Source organism: Pan paniscus, chromosome 10, assembly GCF_029289425.2.
Source record: "Pan paniscus chromosome 10, NHGRI_mPanPan1-v2.0_pri, whole genome shotgun sequence".
Classification (NCBI taxonomy): domain Eukaryota; kingdom Metazoa; phylum Chordata; class Mammalia; order Primates; family Hominidae; genus Pan; species Pan paniscus.
The window spans coordinates 69,893,159-69,910,456 of record NC_073259.2 but is presented as its reverse complement, the minus strand read 5'-3'; the positions used below and the strand labels follow the sequence as shown (position 1 = coordinate 69,910,456).

Below are 17,298 nucleotides of genomic sequence, written 5' to 3'. Positions count from 1 at the left end.
GTGCAGCAAACCACCATGGCACACGTATAGCTATGTAACAAACCTGCACATTCTGTACGTGTATCCCAGAACTTAAAGTATAATTTAAAAATAAATAAATAAAAGGTCAGAGCCCACTGAAAAGTAAATATGATCTATTAATTAGCTATTGGGTTATGGTTCCTTAAACCCCGAAAGTCTAAGATGTTAATTAGGCCTGGCCCTGCCTGTGTATGGTTTGTGTCAATGTATATCTAAACACAGTGGAATGGAGTAAAAGGAGCTCTATCTGAGGGAAGAGGACTGAGAATGAGACAGGAGTTGATAAAGGAGAGCAATGTCAATTTCACCAGGCTGACCTGGAAGGCTGCTGAACCCCTGTGTAAAGACCAGTTTTTTTTTTTTTTTCAATAGAAAATACTGAGGGCCGGGTGCAGTGGCTCAGGCCTGTAATCCCAGCACTTTGGGAGGCCGAGGCAGGCAGATCATGAGGTCAGGAGATTGAGACTATCCTGGCTAACACGGTGAAACCCTGTCTCTACTAAAAATACAAAAAATTAGCCAGGCGTGGTGGTGGGCGCCTGTGGTCCCAGCTACTTGGGAGGCTGAAGCAGGAGAATGGTGTGAACTCGGGAGGCAGAAGTTGCAGTGAGCCAATATTGCGCCACTGCACTCCAGCCTGGGCGACAGAGCGAGACTTCCTCTCAAAAAAAAAAAAAAAAGAAAATACTGAGTCTGTATAAAGAGCTTCCTTTCTCTAATAAACACTCAAGGAAAAAAATGGCAAACTTACAATTAGCATTTAACATTGAAATAACCTACCTTTTGTAACATGTTATAAACTTCTAGATGAAGCAGCACAGGAAAAAGGCCCAAGAAACATATAACATGTAACCATGACATTTCTGAGAAATGAGACTAAGATTCTATCCAGAGATAAAATCAACCTAGTAACTTTTCTTTCTTCTAAATCTGTGAAGTAATTTCCTTTATGCTTCTCTTTCAATAAGAAAAGCAAATGGATGGAAAATATTTCACAGAAAAATATAAAGAGTAAAACTACCCAATACTAGTAAATATAAAATTACACAACCTACCTGAAAGCTCTACTTTTAAATGGGTAAGAACACATATGCAAAATAACTTAAAACAAAATAAAAACAATGTTCTTTTTTAGAAAAGCACAATATATGATGCAGCTTAATAGGCAAAATTTTATATTAAGTATTGCAAATCTTAAACTCTCATCAAATTTTTAAAAATTCCTATAGGTTGTTTTCAGTCATTAAGTGACTAAAGTATCTTCTAAAGTAATTCTCCAATGTTTTGCATTTCAAATATTTTAATAGTTTTATTTCGCAAAGAGAAGCCTAAGAATTTTTTTAAAAACATTTCCAGAGAGAACACTTTATACCATAAAATAAACTTGTATAATTTGGGAGGACAAATCATCTCAAATGTATATTTTTGAATTATGTGCCAATTTTATAATTAGTACAAAAACGACAGCTGAAATATTTTAAAAATGTAAAAACCAGTCCAGGCAACATAACTATACAATCTTGCTGTAAAAGTACTTATATCGAATTCCGCACAAAATATTTTTGCAATATACTAAATTTAGTTCTTCAAGTCACTCTTCACTGCCGGCTGGCTTTTCCATTTTCTGTTGTCTCCATCCTGAAATAGGAAGAAAAAAATGAGCTCATAAGATAAATATTCATTAACATTTTGTCTCCTTAATTATCTACCTTTCACATGAAAATTAAAATAATATATTCACAGAACAGAACATCAGCATTTTAGGAAAGGACTAACATCAGGGTTCCTCTAGCTAGGCTAACTTCTTCATTTTACAGTGAAAATTGAGGCCTTGAGAGACTAAGTGACTTTCCCAAGGTTACAAGTCAAAGGCCACTGTTTTTTTTTGTTTGTTTGTTTGACTATACCACACTCTCCCTTTCCAAGCAAAACTAAGGAAAAAATCTCTACAATTTCGTCAAGAATTTATTTCCTTTCCCACTAAATAAATGTATTTCCACCAACAAATTAAGAGGATTTCTTATTAAAAAAAATCAAAATAATCAGATCTGAGATTTATTTTACTATAATCAATATTCTTAATATTGTATTCCTTAATAGGAAAACATTTTCCTCTGTTATTTTACAGAGACTGGCATTATATCCTAAGTGGTATGATTTTTCCCTCTATAATGTTTATTAAGCATTAAAAAGAAATGCTCTAAGGAGTAAATACTTTCAGGGTTACAATCAATATAACTAAGCCTTTTACAAGCAAGAATCAAAGAGGTTAATTTTTTCTGCTTATGGGGAACATGTATTAGTTCATAATATTAGTAATAAAAAATTGCTGATTATTACAAATAAGCAATGTTTGTTAAGGTACTATACAGGCAATTGACAAAACCAATTTTGACAATAAATAACACAAACCCATTTTCCTCTTTAAGATGTTGATATAGTTCAGCTCTGTTATTAACAGAGTTCAAACGTCCAGCAAATTCCTGATGTTTTCTGGAATTGGCAGTATTGATTCTATTACTCCACAAGGATAATAACGACACTGGCCCTAGTGTTATATTTAAAAGGAGAGAGAAAAAAAAGATAGAATAATTTATTACTTCCAAATTTCCAAATTTCCAAACTTACCTTTAATTCTGTTGTTCATTTTACACAATTAAGGCAGTTAATTCTGTAGTTCATTTTACACGATTAAGGCAATCATTTTCCTCTTACTCTAAAATGTATGTGTTTCAGGGTCCCCAAGAGCAACCACTAGTTCAGTGATTGATGGAAGGACTCAAATGACTAAATGTAAAGTTACACTCCTGGTTAAGAATGATTATAGCATTACAGTAAGGAGACACAGCCAGATCGGTAAGCAGAAGGAACACATGAGGTGGAGACTGGCAGAATCCATTTGCAGGCTTCCCATGCTCACTCTCTCCAATGAGGTTTATGCAGAGTGCATACTACCTCCATAGGCAAACATGCAGCCACATGTGCGCAATATTTCTGCCAGTAAAGCCTGTTTGAGTAGAGTCCAGGGTTTTTACTGGGGGCTGATCAGGTAGGTATTCTCTGCCTAACCACAATGACCAAAGTTCCAGACTTTCAGAAGGGAAGCAGGTGTTCAGTTCATTATCTAGGCAATATCTCAAAAGCCAAGTTCCCAGATGCCAGCCAACAGCCAAACCTGCAAGCAGGCTTTTCTAATTATAATAGTCTCAGGCCTGCTATGTTAACTCTTTCCTGCACAATATGATAAGGCAAAAGAATTACAATAGCCAAAACAATTTTGAAAAAGAAGAAAAAAGTTAGAAGATTCTTACTTCCTCATTACAAGACTTAATTTGAAGTAACTGTGACAGTACTGGATTGGTGAAAGGACGGCCACATAAACCAATAGAATATAAAAGAGAATCCAGAAGCAGACTCCCACATACATAGTCAACTAATTTCTGATAAATGTACAATATTTCAATGAAGAAAGGATAGTCTTTTCAATAAATGCTGCTGGAACATTAGGACATTGTAGGCAAAAGGATTAATATTGACCCATACTTTGTACCTTATAGAAAATAACTCAAAAATTGATCATGACCTAAATGTAAATCTAAAATTACAGAACTCCTAAAAGAAAATCAGCCTTTGTGACCCTGGGTTAGATTTCTAACATGTAACACCTAAAGCATAATCATAAAAGCAAAAATGGATATATTTGACTTCATCAAAATAAAAAGCTTCTGTTGTGCAAAAGTCATTGTTTAAGAGAAGAACAAGCCACAGACTGGGTGAAAATACTTGCAAATCACCTGTCCAACACAGAACTTGTATCCAGATAAATAAACAACTCTCAAAATCCACTAATAAGAAAACAAACAACCCAATTTTATAATGTACAAAATATTTTAATGGACCTTTCACCCAAGAAGACAAACAGACAACAAATAAGCAAAGGAAAAGAGTTTTACCATCATTAATCATGAGAGAAATGTAAATTAAAACACCAATGAAATACCACTACATACCTTATAGGATGAAAAACAAAAACAAAACAAACAGTAACCCTGACAACAGCAACTGGACAAGGATGCAGAACACCCAGAACTCTCACATACTGGTGGTGGGAATGCAAAATGGTGCCACCACTTTGGAAAAATAAGCTGGCAGTTTCTTATAAAATTAGTCATTATAATACTATGTGAAAAAAGCCAATCTCAAAAGGTGGCATGACATTTTCTTTCATTTATAAGACATTCTGAAAAATTATAGGGAGCACAATTATAGGAAGAGAAAACGTATCAGTAGTTACCAGGGATTGAGGAGGAGAGTGAAGGATGACTACAGGGATTGAGGAGAGTGAAAGATGACTACAAAGGGTCAATACGAGGAAATCTTTTGGGGTGACAGACTGTTGTGTACCCTGATTGTGATGGCGGTATGCATTGTCTAAACTCACAGAACTGTACATCAAAAAGAGCTAATATTGTCATATATATTTTAAAATTCTTAGTTTTGTTATTATAAAACTAATGCATGTTCATGAGAACAAATTTAGAAAACAATAAAACACATAAAGGAGGAAATAAAATCATCCTAATGCCACTGCTCTAACAACTAAAAATTTTAGTCTTTTTTTCAGTGCCAATCTATATCAACAAATGGTTATTTTGGTTTTTTTTTTTTTGTTACTGCATCATACAAAGAGAGTTGAATAGACGTTTGCCAAATCTAGATGGCACATTTGGAATAGCCCAGCCTTAAGTATAGTGTATACAGCAGGCACAAAATTCACTTTGGGGAGGCCTGGGAAGTCATTTTCCAAAGCAGATAAAACTGAGGTATAATAAAAGGCCCAGATCAGTTGCTGATCAGAAGAGACATGCAATTTAGGTCATAAAATAGAATGAAAGAAAAAAACACTTTTCAAATGTCAGCCTCAAATAGAAAGTTACAAGGAAAGGCAGTAATGTGCAATCAAGTTGCTTCTCATATGAGCTATTTCATATAATATTTCTAGGGTGAAAAGCATCAGGGATCCATTTAATTTAATGATAGCTGATATTTCATCTAAGTGACAAGCTAGTACATATGTGTATGAAAACTTAAAACTGAGATCACAGTACATATGTTTATGTAACCTGCTTTAAAAAAACTTATTTACATATTCATTCAATAATTATTCTTGGGTTATATAAATACCACCCTGTGGGGGCTGGGCGCAGGGACTCATGCCTGTAATCCCAGCACTTTGGGAGGCTGAGGCAGGCGAATCACCTGAGGTCAGGAGTTCGAGACCAGCCTGACCAACATGGTGAAACCCTGTCTCTACTAAAAATATAAAAATTAGCTGGGTGTGGTGGCAGGCACCTATAATCCGAGCTACTCGGGATGCTGAGGCAGGAGAATCACTTGAATCCAGGAGGCAGAGGCTGCACTGGGCTGAGATCGTGCCATTGCACTCCACCCTGGGCAACAAGAGTGGACTCCATCTCAATAAATAAATAAATAAATACATACCACCCTATGGACACACCATTATTCAGTCATTTTCCTACTAATATGGCTTTTAGGTGCTTGCAATTTTTCCCAGTATAGATAATACTATTTTTTTTTTTTTTTTTTTAGTGACGGAGTCTTACTCTGTCGCCCGGGCTGGAGTGCAGTGGCATCTTGGCTCACTGCAATCTCTGCCTCAGTAATACTCCTTAGAGTTCTATTTACCAAGCAATGCTGAAACACTGTTTAGAGTAGACCTAAATTTCTCATCCTAATGAAGAGTGGTATATTTTGTCATATGAGAAATAATATATCAAAAAACATCTATTTAAATCCTATTATTTTCTGGGCCCACTAGCAAATGCCTGAAAGGCAAATATAATAAGATCACCTCAAGGGTGATCTCTGGCTTCAAAGAAACTAGTGAACTGAAGAATATAACATGTATCACTATATACATACACTATAACAAGCATATAAAAAGCAAACAAGCCTACCTTCTCCCTAGGATGAGCTGCCAATATTCATAAGCTGGTTCTACTGCCTTAGGAGAGGCATAGTGGCAGGACATCAGGTAGTCTAATGATGGCATACCATTACACATGTATCCTAAAAAGACTAAATCTAGTTTGCCTTCAAGATAACTAAGGCCTAGAACGATTTCAGGAGCTGCCAATCCCAAATCATATCCTTGGTGCCTAGAATTCCTTCAAGAGGAAATTAAACTTTTTAGCCTATAAGAGATTAAGAGGCTTTACAGTGAAAATATTGTTTATAATAATAACTACACTGAAACTCAAACACATTTTAATATAGCAATAAATGAGTGATATTACATATTTCTAGGTTTCGTAAGAGTTTAGGGTCAAAAGAGTTTGTATTCAATATCTCAGCTCTTACTATAGTATCAGGAACATAAACAGATTCAAGTTTACATATTTAAAATTTCTTAAAACACAAACTTTATATGCTTATTTTCCAAAGGCTTCATTAATGAAAGTATAACACTACTTGTTTTTGTTTTTAACACTGACAAATATATTTACTGCCTGTATTCTCTAAGGCTGTGATACGGTTTGGCTGTGTCCCCACCCAAATTTCCATGCTGTTCTCGTGATAGTGAGTGAGTTCTCACTAGATCTGATGGTTTTATAAGGGGCTTCCTCTCCCTTTGCTCTGCCCTTCCCCTGGCTGCTGCCATGTGAAGAAAGACATGTTTGCTTCTCCTTCTGCCATGCCTGTAAGTTTCCTGAGGCCTCCCAGCCATGCTGGAACTGTGAGTCAATTAAACCTCTTTCCTTTAAAAATTACCCAGTCTCGGGTATTTTTATCTTTATTAGCAGCATAAGACTGGACTAATACAGGTTGTAAACAGAGAATGTCCTAAACAACACCCACAAATACTTAAGAACTCTTCCTCACATACACAACAATATTAAATAACACTGTACAAAACAGAGCTTCATTGGAAAATTTTTTTTTTTTCTGAAACAGAGTCTTGCTCTGTTGCCCAGGCTGAAGTGCAATGGTGCGATCTTGGCTCACTGCAACCTCCGCCTCCCAGGTGCAAGCGACTCTCTAGCCTCAGCCTCCCGAGTAGCTGGGATTACAGGTGTGTGCCACCATGCCCGCCTAATTTTGTATTTTTATTAGAGGTGGGGTTTCACCATGCTGGCCAGGCTGGTCTTGAATAATTCCTGACCTCAGGTGATCTGCTTGCCTCAGCCTCCCAAAGTGCTGGGATTACAGGGGTAAGCCACCACACCCGGCCTGGAAAACTTTTTATAAACCTAGTTACCACAGCTGTACCTTACCTTTTGATTTTTCCACTTGTGGAGTTTCATCCATTTCAACAAGGGGTTTTTTGTTTGGAGGTTCTGGGGAATCAGGCGAATCTTTTATAATCTCAGCTTCAGCCAATTCTTCTTTTCCACGCTCTAAGATTCCTTTTAATCTTTTAGAGGGACAAATAATGAAATGTAAAGTTCAAATTTTTAGAAGTCTAATGGTCTAATAATTAAACTAACTTTGCATATCAACCTTTATAAAAGATGGCTAATCTCATAAAATAAACCTAGGGACTAATCAAAAATCTCAATCTAAAACCAGGTAACAGAAATTAATGAATTAAATACAAGTTTCCCTTTTCCTTCATAATAATAATGCAATAATTCAGGAATTAGCTGTAAAATATAAAAAAAAGAAGATACTTAAATTAAAATTTAAAAGGTAGGAAATGATGTGATCTTCAGAAGAAATTGCACAATTCTGATTTTTAAAGATAGGAACAAAATAACACTGAATTTCAAATTACAAATAAGATTAATAAGTTTATTCCCATTTATTCTCTAGTCTATGTATTGTGTAGATGTATTTATGTTCTGCAAATCAGAAACTTAACTCTAAACTTTTAGAGTTTCATCAGAGAACAAAAACACTTGCAAAATATACAAGAGTGTACTTGAAGCTCAGTGGGACCTGAATGATAGTACTTTTTCCCTCTTACGGTGAGCCAGTATTGTTTCAGAAGCTCAGCAGCCCTAAGGAAAACATGAGCTTCTAAAGTCAAAGAGAATAAAAGTATTCTATTATTAATGGATACAATTACAGGATTTCCAGAATTAGCTTCAAAATATTCCTATGGGTGTAGTGGTAAAGGTAGTGGATGAAGATATATATGAAATGAGATCTGCCATGAATTGTTAATCATTGAAGGTAGATGATGAGTAACTATCTGTTCTTTTGCTACATATGTTTGAAATTTTCCATCATAAAAAGATGTGTTTTTCGTCAGTCGCAGTGGCTCATGCCTGTAACCCCAAGCACTTTGGGAGACCAAGGTGGGCAGATCGCCTGAGGTCAGGAGATCGAGACCAGCCTGGGCAACATGGTGAAACTCCATTTCTACTACAAATACAAAAAATTGGCTAGGCATGGTGGCACATACCTATAATCCCAGCTACCTGAGAGGCTAAGGCATGAGAATCACTTGAACCCAGGAGGCAGAGGCTGCAATGAGTCGAGATCATGCCACTGCATTCCAGCCTGGGTGATAGAGCGAGACTCTGTCTCAAAAAAATAAATAAAAATTAATTAATTTTAAAAAAAGTGACCTGGTGTTGGTCTGATTTCTGGCAAGCGGATAGAGGATATAGCCAGAGGATACGCTATTTCTATTTATAAGCCTTTATTACTTTTATGTTTTTCAGATTTAACGTTGACATCATAATATAAATCACAAACTAAAGGAAAAGAGTATACTATTAAGAAACATTTTCAGAATAGACTGTATGCCCTTCTTCTGTGCTTCCAAGGACATCCTATGCCTATTTTTATAATAGCACCTTCCACACTTTGCTGCAATCACTTTTTTTTTTTTGAGACAAAGTCTTACTCTATTGCCCAGGCTGGAGTGCAGTGGAGGAATCTCGGCTCACAGCAACCTCTGCCTCCCGGGTTCAAGCGATTCTCGTGCCTCAGCCACTTGAGTAGCTGAGATTACAGGCATGCACCCCCATACCCAGCTAATTTTTGTATTTTTTTAAGTAGAGACAGGATTTTGCCATGTTGGCCAGGCTGGTCTCAAACTCCTGACCTCAAGTGATCCATCCGCCTCGGCCTCCCAAAGTGCTGGGATTACAGGTGTGAACCACCGCACCCAGCCTGCAATCACTAATTTGTCTGTCTCTACCATCACACTGTATGTTCTTCAAGGGTAGGGATCTTGTGCCAAATGCCTGGCACATCATAAGCATTCAGTAAATATTTAGTGAACAGAGGAATAAAATTATGTCTGTGAAGTTCACAACATGTAAAGCACATACTGATACCAAACATCATGCATTATGATTTTCAGAAGTTAATTAGGAAAAACTAACACTAACTTTGCCCCAACAGTAAAAATTCATACTTTTTTGCGCCCAAGAAAGATCCTCTAGATTTTAAGAATGATAAAATTACAGTAATGAAAATGAATAAACATGTATTAAATGAACTACTATTAAATCAGGTTTGAATATATGAAAGTGTTCTATGCAGAATGTGATGTAACAAAAGGCACCATGGTGCTATATTAATGCCAAGAAGTCACCTCTCTGAGTCTTGCCAAGACTTTTCCTGTTCATAATCTTTCACTGCTTTCTCTGACTTGTCCTCTTTGTCTTCCCTCTTTCTTCCTCGTTTCTTTCGTTCTTCCTCTTCTGGGGGTTTGCTCCTGCATGCCATCAGACATTCCAAGACTCTTTGATGTTTCTCTGAGTTGTTGATATGGGCTCTGACAAGGGTTTCTAATTCATTCCACATGATACGGTATTGTTCATCTCTGCAGCAAAGATTTGGAAATACTCTTTAAATAATATTGAAGTGTCACTTTCTAGTGGTAAAGTAAAAAGAAATAATGAAATGTGGACTTCCTTCCTCTTACTTGGTACTTAACAGTGAAATTCTAGGCTATAATATATCCATTTCTATGATTTTGTATTATTTCATCTCAAATATATATATAAACATGTCCTCAAATAGAATTTACATATGGAATAAGTTATCTTGAGAAACAATATGTATCAAGTAAATGTGATCTATAAAATAAGAAAGAAAAAAAAATGTACCTTTTAGGGCCCTTTCCTCTTGTACCAACTGTGGAAATAGGTAGAGGATCATTTTTTCTTTCCATATCAACTAAGTTGTATATTGTTTTTTGACAGTTTAACACATCTTCTTCTGTCAGAGATTCTTTCACAATAACACTGGCTAATGGAACTACCTGTTAGATTTTTTTAAAGAAAAAAGAAAATCTGTCTTGAAAAATAAATATCAAAACATCTAGGCAGAACTTGATTTTCAAAAGGATTTTAAAGATTATCATGGTGAAGGAATCTATAACTATCACTTCAATTTTTAATTATTAATTCTTTAACTTTAGCAAGCTCATATATTTCATTCTTTGCTTAAGAAATGGTATAAATTACAAATTGTCTAATTGATTTCTATAAAGAATATATAACTAATCTATAAGAAAAGTTGAAGCTACTTAACACTTACCGCTTGCATGTTAAAAATGGTGGTTTGTGAAATGATCATAGGCCAGTAACGGGTATGTTTTTCTAACTGATCTTTTGCTCGTTCCAAAGGGACCTCAAGACTTCCATCGATTTTATATCTGGGGTCTAGAAAAGGAGTTAATCTGTTTTCCCTCATAAATTCACCAAAATCCTAATGATAACCAAATAAGATAAAATTAGAAACTATGTCTAATGTTTCAGTATGGATTACATGTACTAGTCTGTTTCCCTGATGTCTTCTGTCCTGTGATGTGCAACAAAACATTTTTTCTAACAGTATCCCTTAACTCCACTACTTTTTTATCCTTTCTGAACTTGAAACCTATCAGCCTTTATACGATGAAAATGAAGAAAGCCTCAAACATAAATGCATTCATGGTATGTTTTCCCTACCTTTTGTAAAAACCAAGAAACACTTTTTTTTCCCTTCTGTAATTTAACTTTTCTATCACACACAGATAAAAGAGTCAGTTAATCACATTAGAAGACCCATTTGCTTATTTAAAAACTACCTTGAGGTTGGGCACGGTGGCTCACACCTGTAATCCCAACACTTCAGGAGGCCAAGACAGGTGGATCACCTGAGGTCAGGAGTTCGAGACCAGCCTGGCCAACATGGTGAAACCCCATCTTTACTAAAATACAAAAATTAGCTGGGCATGGTGGCAGGCGCCTATAATCTTAGCTACTCGGGAAGCTGAGGCAGGAGAATCGCCTAAACCCAGGAGGCAGAGGTTGCAGTGAGCCAAGATTGCGCCACTGCACTCTAACCTGGGCAACAAGAGCGAAACTCTGTCTCAAAACAAACAAACAAACAAAAAAACTACCTTGACATAACATAAACATGTCAACAATAGTTATCTGTGAATGATGAAATTACAGGTAATTTACAGGTGTGGGTGTTTTTTTACGATATCTATATTCTCTAAATTTTCTACAATAAATATTGATTAGGCTTCTCCTTATTTAAATATTACGTTTTTTTAAAAAATCCTAATTAAAAAGTTACTTACAGTATATAACAGTTTGTGGTTTACAAAGCATATTCATATATATAAATCACACTTAGTTTTTACAACCACCTCAAGAAGTAAATAGCTATGAAATACCATATAGGAAAGAGAGGAGGGAGAATGAAAAATCAAGATTAGAACAGAATTTCTACCAAAAATGGACATATATTTCCTTTTATGTTCCTCCCAATAATACAAAAGTTTATGTTATTTCAAAGTAGCAGCAATCCAAATATTCCAGGTTTCTGTTTGCCATTTAAATTACTAGAAATTAAGTTTCACCTAAAATATTAGTTCAAATCAATTTATTATTTCCTACAATTCCAGCGTGTCATTGCAATTCAGATACATCTCAGTATATACTGAATATACAATAAGATTAAACAATGATAAATAGAATTTTTGAGCAAATATTGCAGGAAATTCACCTAATTAAAATAATAATCAACTTCTTCCAGTCTCTTTTTTTCCACAGACCTTAGCATTTAACGAGCACTTGATAACTACTTGCTGAATGATGACAGATTCAAAACTTAAAATTTATAGATATTAGAGTCTTACTGTAATCCGGTAGTCTGTAACTCTTCCTCCACATCCTTCACTAATTGAAGGTGGATCTTCTAGAATGGATCGAGAACTGCTAAGGACGTGCAAAAAAATCTCTCCTCCATGGCTACTAAGCATATGACTAATGACTTTAGAACCTGACTTTCGTGGTTGTTCCAATAAAACAGAACGACCTGTCAAAAACAAGATTACACTATCAGTAATGAAACTCAAATGGGCTCTCCTTTATTTCCTTGAGATTTATGTCTAGATTTTTTCATTTTATTTATTGATCCCCGTATTTTAACCAGCATTGCTAATTTAGTGTATCTACTCTTCCATGCCTAAAAATCTGAATTCTAGCCTTAACTTTATCTCAGTTACTCCAAGGTTACATAGTTAATACAGTTTCTCACAACAACTATAGTGGTCTCTGGCATAATACGTTTGGCTATATGGTTCATCCAATTACATGTACATATTGAATTTTTCTCCTGGACCTCAAGAAGAAAAGTGAGACAACTGCTCCATAATCCTCAGGTTATTAATGCTACAGAACATCTGGGGAGAAGGCACAGTCTCAGTTCACTTACACAACAGTTCCTCATCCACACTGTAATCATAACTACTTTCTATTCTACATGTCCAAATGTTAATCTGAATTTCACCTAGCCTGATAATCAAATTATGCTTAACTAAGAATGACATAACCTTATGATAAAGACAGACTGACTCTTTAGATCACTAGTTCCAAAACCTGAGATGATCATAAGAATTACCAGAGAAGCTTTTAATTTGGAATCAAATAATTAAGACTTGTAAAAAAATTTCACACAATGAAACCACAGATTTAAGGTCACAGGTAAGAATCATATGGTATAATATTAAAAACATAATATTTATTTATGATAAAGGCATCATGTTCAAATATAAGTAAGTCCACCTTTGATTTGATTTAAAATTCAATGGGCCAAGATAAATGGTCTATATTATTCTAGCTTCTATTTAATTCTTCAAATCTGTTTTCTAATTATAGCTTCTAAAACAAATCAATTTAGACTCTGAAGGTCAAATTTTTTAAATAAAAATTCTCACAATTTTATTAAATAAAACCTGCTTAGATGCAATAGCCTGAAAGCCAAACCTAAAGTCATCTTTTAAATGTTAGTAAAAACTGTTAAAGGGTATTTCAAATTACATAAGTTTAAAACAGCTTTGGCAAATAAATGGCAAAGCTACAGTGATGAATATAGCTTTCCAGAGTTCATATTCTTAATAATAATTTCACTCAAATAATAATTTAATAATATAAATAATTCAAATAATATAAATAATTTCAGTCAAAACCATTAAATAATTAAAGTTACCATTTAGAAGAAAATTAGTAAGGCAGGAGGAAGGTCTACTATTTACATCTACAGGTGAAATCCGATAAGCTCCAGTACAATAGTGTAATTCTGAAATAGAAGAAAACACTGATTTGAAAGAATATAAAGAAATATTCCCACAATTAAAAGAAAGAAAAAAAAAACTTGTTCACTGAGTTCATTGAGTCCTGAAACAATGAAAAACGAAAATGCAAAACAGAATAAATGGACCCCCACATAATATCTTAAGAACCTTTTGATTTAGTCTTTTTCAGTTATTCTTAAATACCTACCAATGTTATTTGTCCTTGGTGTACACCACTTTAATGTTATTGTTTCTTTAAACGAGCCTTCTCGACTGCCGCCACCTAGATGTGAATCACCTTTAAAAATATGTCAGAGACATTACACATTGTATACATGTATCAAAACATCACACTGTATCCCATAAATATGTACAATTATGTTTTAATTTAAAAAATAATAAAAGCGGCCGGGTGCAGTGGCTCATGCCTGTAATCCCAGCACTTTGGGAGGCTGAGGCAGGTGGATCACGAGGTCAGGAGTTCAAGACCAGCCTGACCAAGATGGTGAAACCCCGTCCCTACTAAAACTACAGAAATGTGCCAGGCGCAGTGGCAGGTGCCTGTAATTCCAGCTATTCGGGAGGCTGAGACAGAAGAATCGCTTGAACCTGGGCGGCAGAGGTTGCGGTGAGCTGAGATCACGACACTGCACTCCAGCCTAGGCAACAGAGTGAGACTCTGTATCAAAAAAATAAATAAAATAATAATAATAAAAGCAAAAAATAATAATAGAGTAAACTGGGTATGGAGTAACCGGAACTCTGTACTGTCTTCACAATTTTTCTGTAAATCTGAAACTACTCTAAAATTAAAAGTTCACTTAAAAACAACAATGAAAAAATGTCAGAGAAACACTAACATTATCAAGTAGATCACAAGCTTCAAATTGTTTACCAAGATTTCCAAATGAGTTTAAACTCTCCAAGAGAAAATATCTCTGAGACAACATCTTTTTATGAGGTCCCCTGGACAAATACCAAAGATATTATCTATGATTAAAATAAATAGTAATTTTCCTCCACATTCATCATTAATCAATCATTTAGGTCATTGCACTGAAAGTCAATAGCAAGAATTTAAAAAATCTCAAGCATCTACAACTGCTCTTCCCTGCCCACACTATTAAATGATAAAATGACATGGTTAAGTACTCAGAAAAAGCTTAAGGAATCTAAAATGCACAACCATACTGAATTCTAATAAGTTTAGTTAGAAGAAACACAAACCAAGGGATCTGGAAAGTAAATACGTAAGAAGATATTAATCTAATAATAATGAAGAAATGTGTAACCATAAAGCTGACAAGGCTTTGAAGGAAAATCTACAGTGCTATGAGTGCCTGTAGAGGGAGATTTGTCCTATTCCAAAACACCAGGAGAAGTTTCCTTGAGAAGTGAAGACTGGTCTGAGTTATAAGGGTATGAGTAGAAATTAACTAAAGAAATGGACCAGATGCAGTGCCTCACATCTAAAATTTCAGTGCTTTGTGAGTCCTAAGTGGGAGGATTGCTAGGAGGTCAGGAAACTAGCCTGGGCAACATAGTGAGACCTTGTCTCTATGGAAAAAATACAAAAATTAGCCAGGCTTCGTGGTATGCACCTGCAGTCCCAGCTACTCCGGAGGCTGAGGTGGAAGGACTGCTTGTAGCCCGAGGGGTCGATGCTGCAGTGAGCTATGATCACACTACTGTACTCCAGTCTGAGTCACAAAGTGAGACTCTGTCTCAGATTAAAAAAAAAAGAAAGAAAAAAAAGAAGAAATAGAGGAAAGACTATTCAGGCAAAAGAACAGTGGATACCAAGATACTGTGGCAGGAGGAAGCATGAAAAATATTAGATCTGTGTGGCTGAAACAGAGAAGATCAGTATGCTTTGAGATGAGAATAAAAAGGGGGAGGGGGCCAGACAATGAAGGGCCTTGTAAGACATTTAAACAGCTCTGTTGTTCCCTAAGGGCAACAGAAAAGCATGGGCACGGGGCGGGTTTAAGGTCATGAGAACATGGTCAGGATTAGCATTCTGAAAGTTACTGTAGCTAGAGGGTAAAGAGTAGATAGGGACAGGCCATTTAGTAGGCTACTGTGAGATACTAGGTAAGGAAATAAAAGGCTGGATTAGGGAAATGTTATTGGTAGCTAAGATGGAGATTTTGATGTACGTGAGAAAAATTAGTAGACAAAATCAAGAAAATGTGATGATGGATTAGATGTCTCAAAAATGATTCTGAGGTTTTCTGCCTTACATAAATGAACAGACAATAGGGCCATTCACTGAAAAAGGAAACAGACTAGTTCAGGTGGCAAAGCTCCTAAGTTGTTTTGGGCATGTTGAAGTGTAGGTGACTGAGAGACATCTAAGAGATACAATTAGGAAGTAGAATATAAAGATCTGGAATTTAGGGGCCGGGCACGGTGACTCACACCTGTAATCCCAGCACTTTGGGAGGCTGAGGGGGCGGATCACGAGGTCGGGAGATCAAGACCATCCTGGCTAACACGGTGAAACCCCGTCTCTACTAAAAACACAAAATATTAGCCAGGCATGGTGGTGGACACCTGTAGTCCCAACTACTCGGGAGGCTGAGGCAGGAAAATGGCGTGAACCCAGGAGGCAGAGCTTGCAGTAAGCCAAGATCGCGTCACTGCACTCCAGCCTGGGTGACAGAGCGAGACTCTGTCTCAAAAAAAAAAAAAAAGATCTGGAACTTAGGGAAGGTATCTGGGCTAAAGTATAAGCCTACTCACCAAGACCTAGCTACACTGTTACCACCTCAGTAAAACCTGCCTAACTCTTACTGGCACAACCACAGGCAGCCTCCTCCGTGCTCCCACAGCACTCTGTTCCTATTGTTAAAATAACTTTTGACACATAGTGTCCACATGTAATGCATATAACTACAGGCCAAGTCAACAACTATTTTAAAGAACTATTTTGTGTTACAAAGGATATTTTTGACACTTTTTTTTTTTTTGAGACAGAGTCTCGCTCTGTTGCCAGGCTGAAGTGCAGTGGCATGATCTCAGCTAACTGCAACTTCTGCCTCCCGGGTTCAAGCGATTCCCCTGCCTCAGCGTCCCGAGTAGCTGGGACTACAGGCGCGCGCCACCATGCCCAACTAATTTTTTTGTATTTTCTAGTAGAGACGGGGTTTCACCATGTTGGCCAGGATGATCTCTTGACCTCGTGATCTACCTGCCTTAGCCTCCCAAAGTGCTGGGATTACAGGTGTGAGCCACTGCGCCTGGCCCATTTTTGTAAGTTTTTAAAATAACATTTTAAAAATTGATATCACATCACAGGTTCTTAGCAATTTCCATGTAATATATTTTCAAAAACAAGTTCTCTATATTCCTTTGTTAAATGTTTATATATCCCTGCATCAGAATAGTTTCTTTCATGTTAGCAGCTCGTTAGGTTTATTCTAAGATTCCTCAGACATGTAACAAATGTAACAATGTAACAAATGTCACAACTGGCTCATGATTATGCTTCAGAAGATGCATACAACATAATCAAAGTCAACCGTTTCTCTGGCAGCATCAATTTACTAGAAAACATTCTAAAGAATTTAACCAAATGTCAAAGCTTAAAGGCTTTTAAAATGACCTTCAACATCTTAAAATTTTCATTGTATTTTAGAATTGAATGGAATACTACAGCTCATCTAATCCAGCATCTTTCATTCATAAGCACGCAAACATACATCTAGAAACATATGGGACTT

The 17,298-nt window shown here is 36.1% G+C and overlaps 1 protein-coding gene across 7 annotated transcripts in view; it reads right to left on the bottom strand.

Annotated features, from left to right (window-relative positions):
- Positions 1 to 1,303: 1,303 nt before the first annotated feature.
- Positions 1,304 to 17,298, bottom strand: part of INTS13 (integrator complex subunit 13) — a 33,432-nt gene continuing 17,437 nt past the window's right edge. For 2 of the 7 annotated variants that reach the window (XM_003828854.6, XM_055095819.2), the window contains exons 9-17: positions 13,782 to 13,871; positions 13,489 to 13,578; positions 12,137 to 12,315; positions 10,543 to 10,713; positions 10,110 to 10,264; positions 9,593 to 9,823; positions 7,317 to 7,456; positions 2,434 to 2,569; positions 1,304 to 1,659 (exon numbers count right to left, since the gene is read on the bottom strand). In XM_003828854.6, coding sequence (XP_003828902.1) covers positions 1,620 to 1,659; positions 2,434 to 2,569; positions 7,317 to 7,456; positions 9,593 to 9,823; positions 10,110 to 10,264; positions 10,543 to 10,713; positions 12,137 to 12,315; positions 13,489 to 13,578; positions 13,782 to 13,871 — 1,232 coding nt within the window. In that variant the 3' untranslated portion in view covers positions 1,304 to 1,619. Of the gene's footprint in view, positions 1,660 to 2,433; positions 2,570 to 7,316; positions 7,457 to 9,592; positions 9,824 to 10,109; positions 10,265 to 10,542; positions 10,714 to 12,136; positions 12,316 to 13,488; positions 13,597 to 13,781; positions 13,872 to 17,298 lie in introns of all 7 variants that reach the window. The other 5 variants (XM_055095818.2, XM_014347223.4, XM_063593152.1 and 2 more) reach the window with 3 other exon arrangements.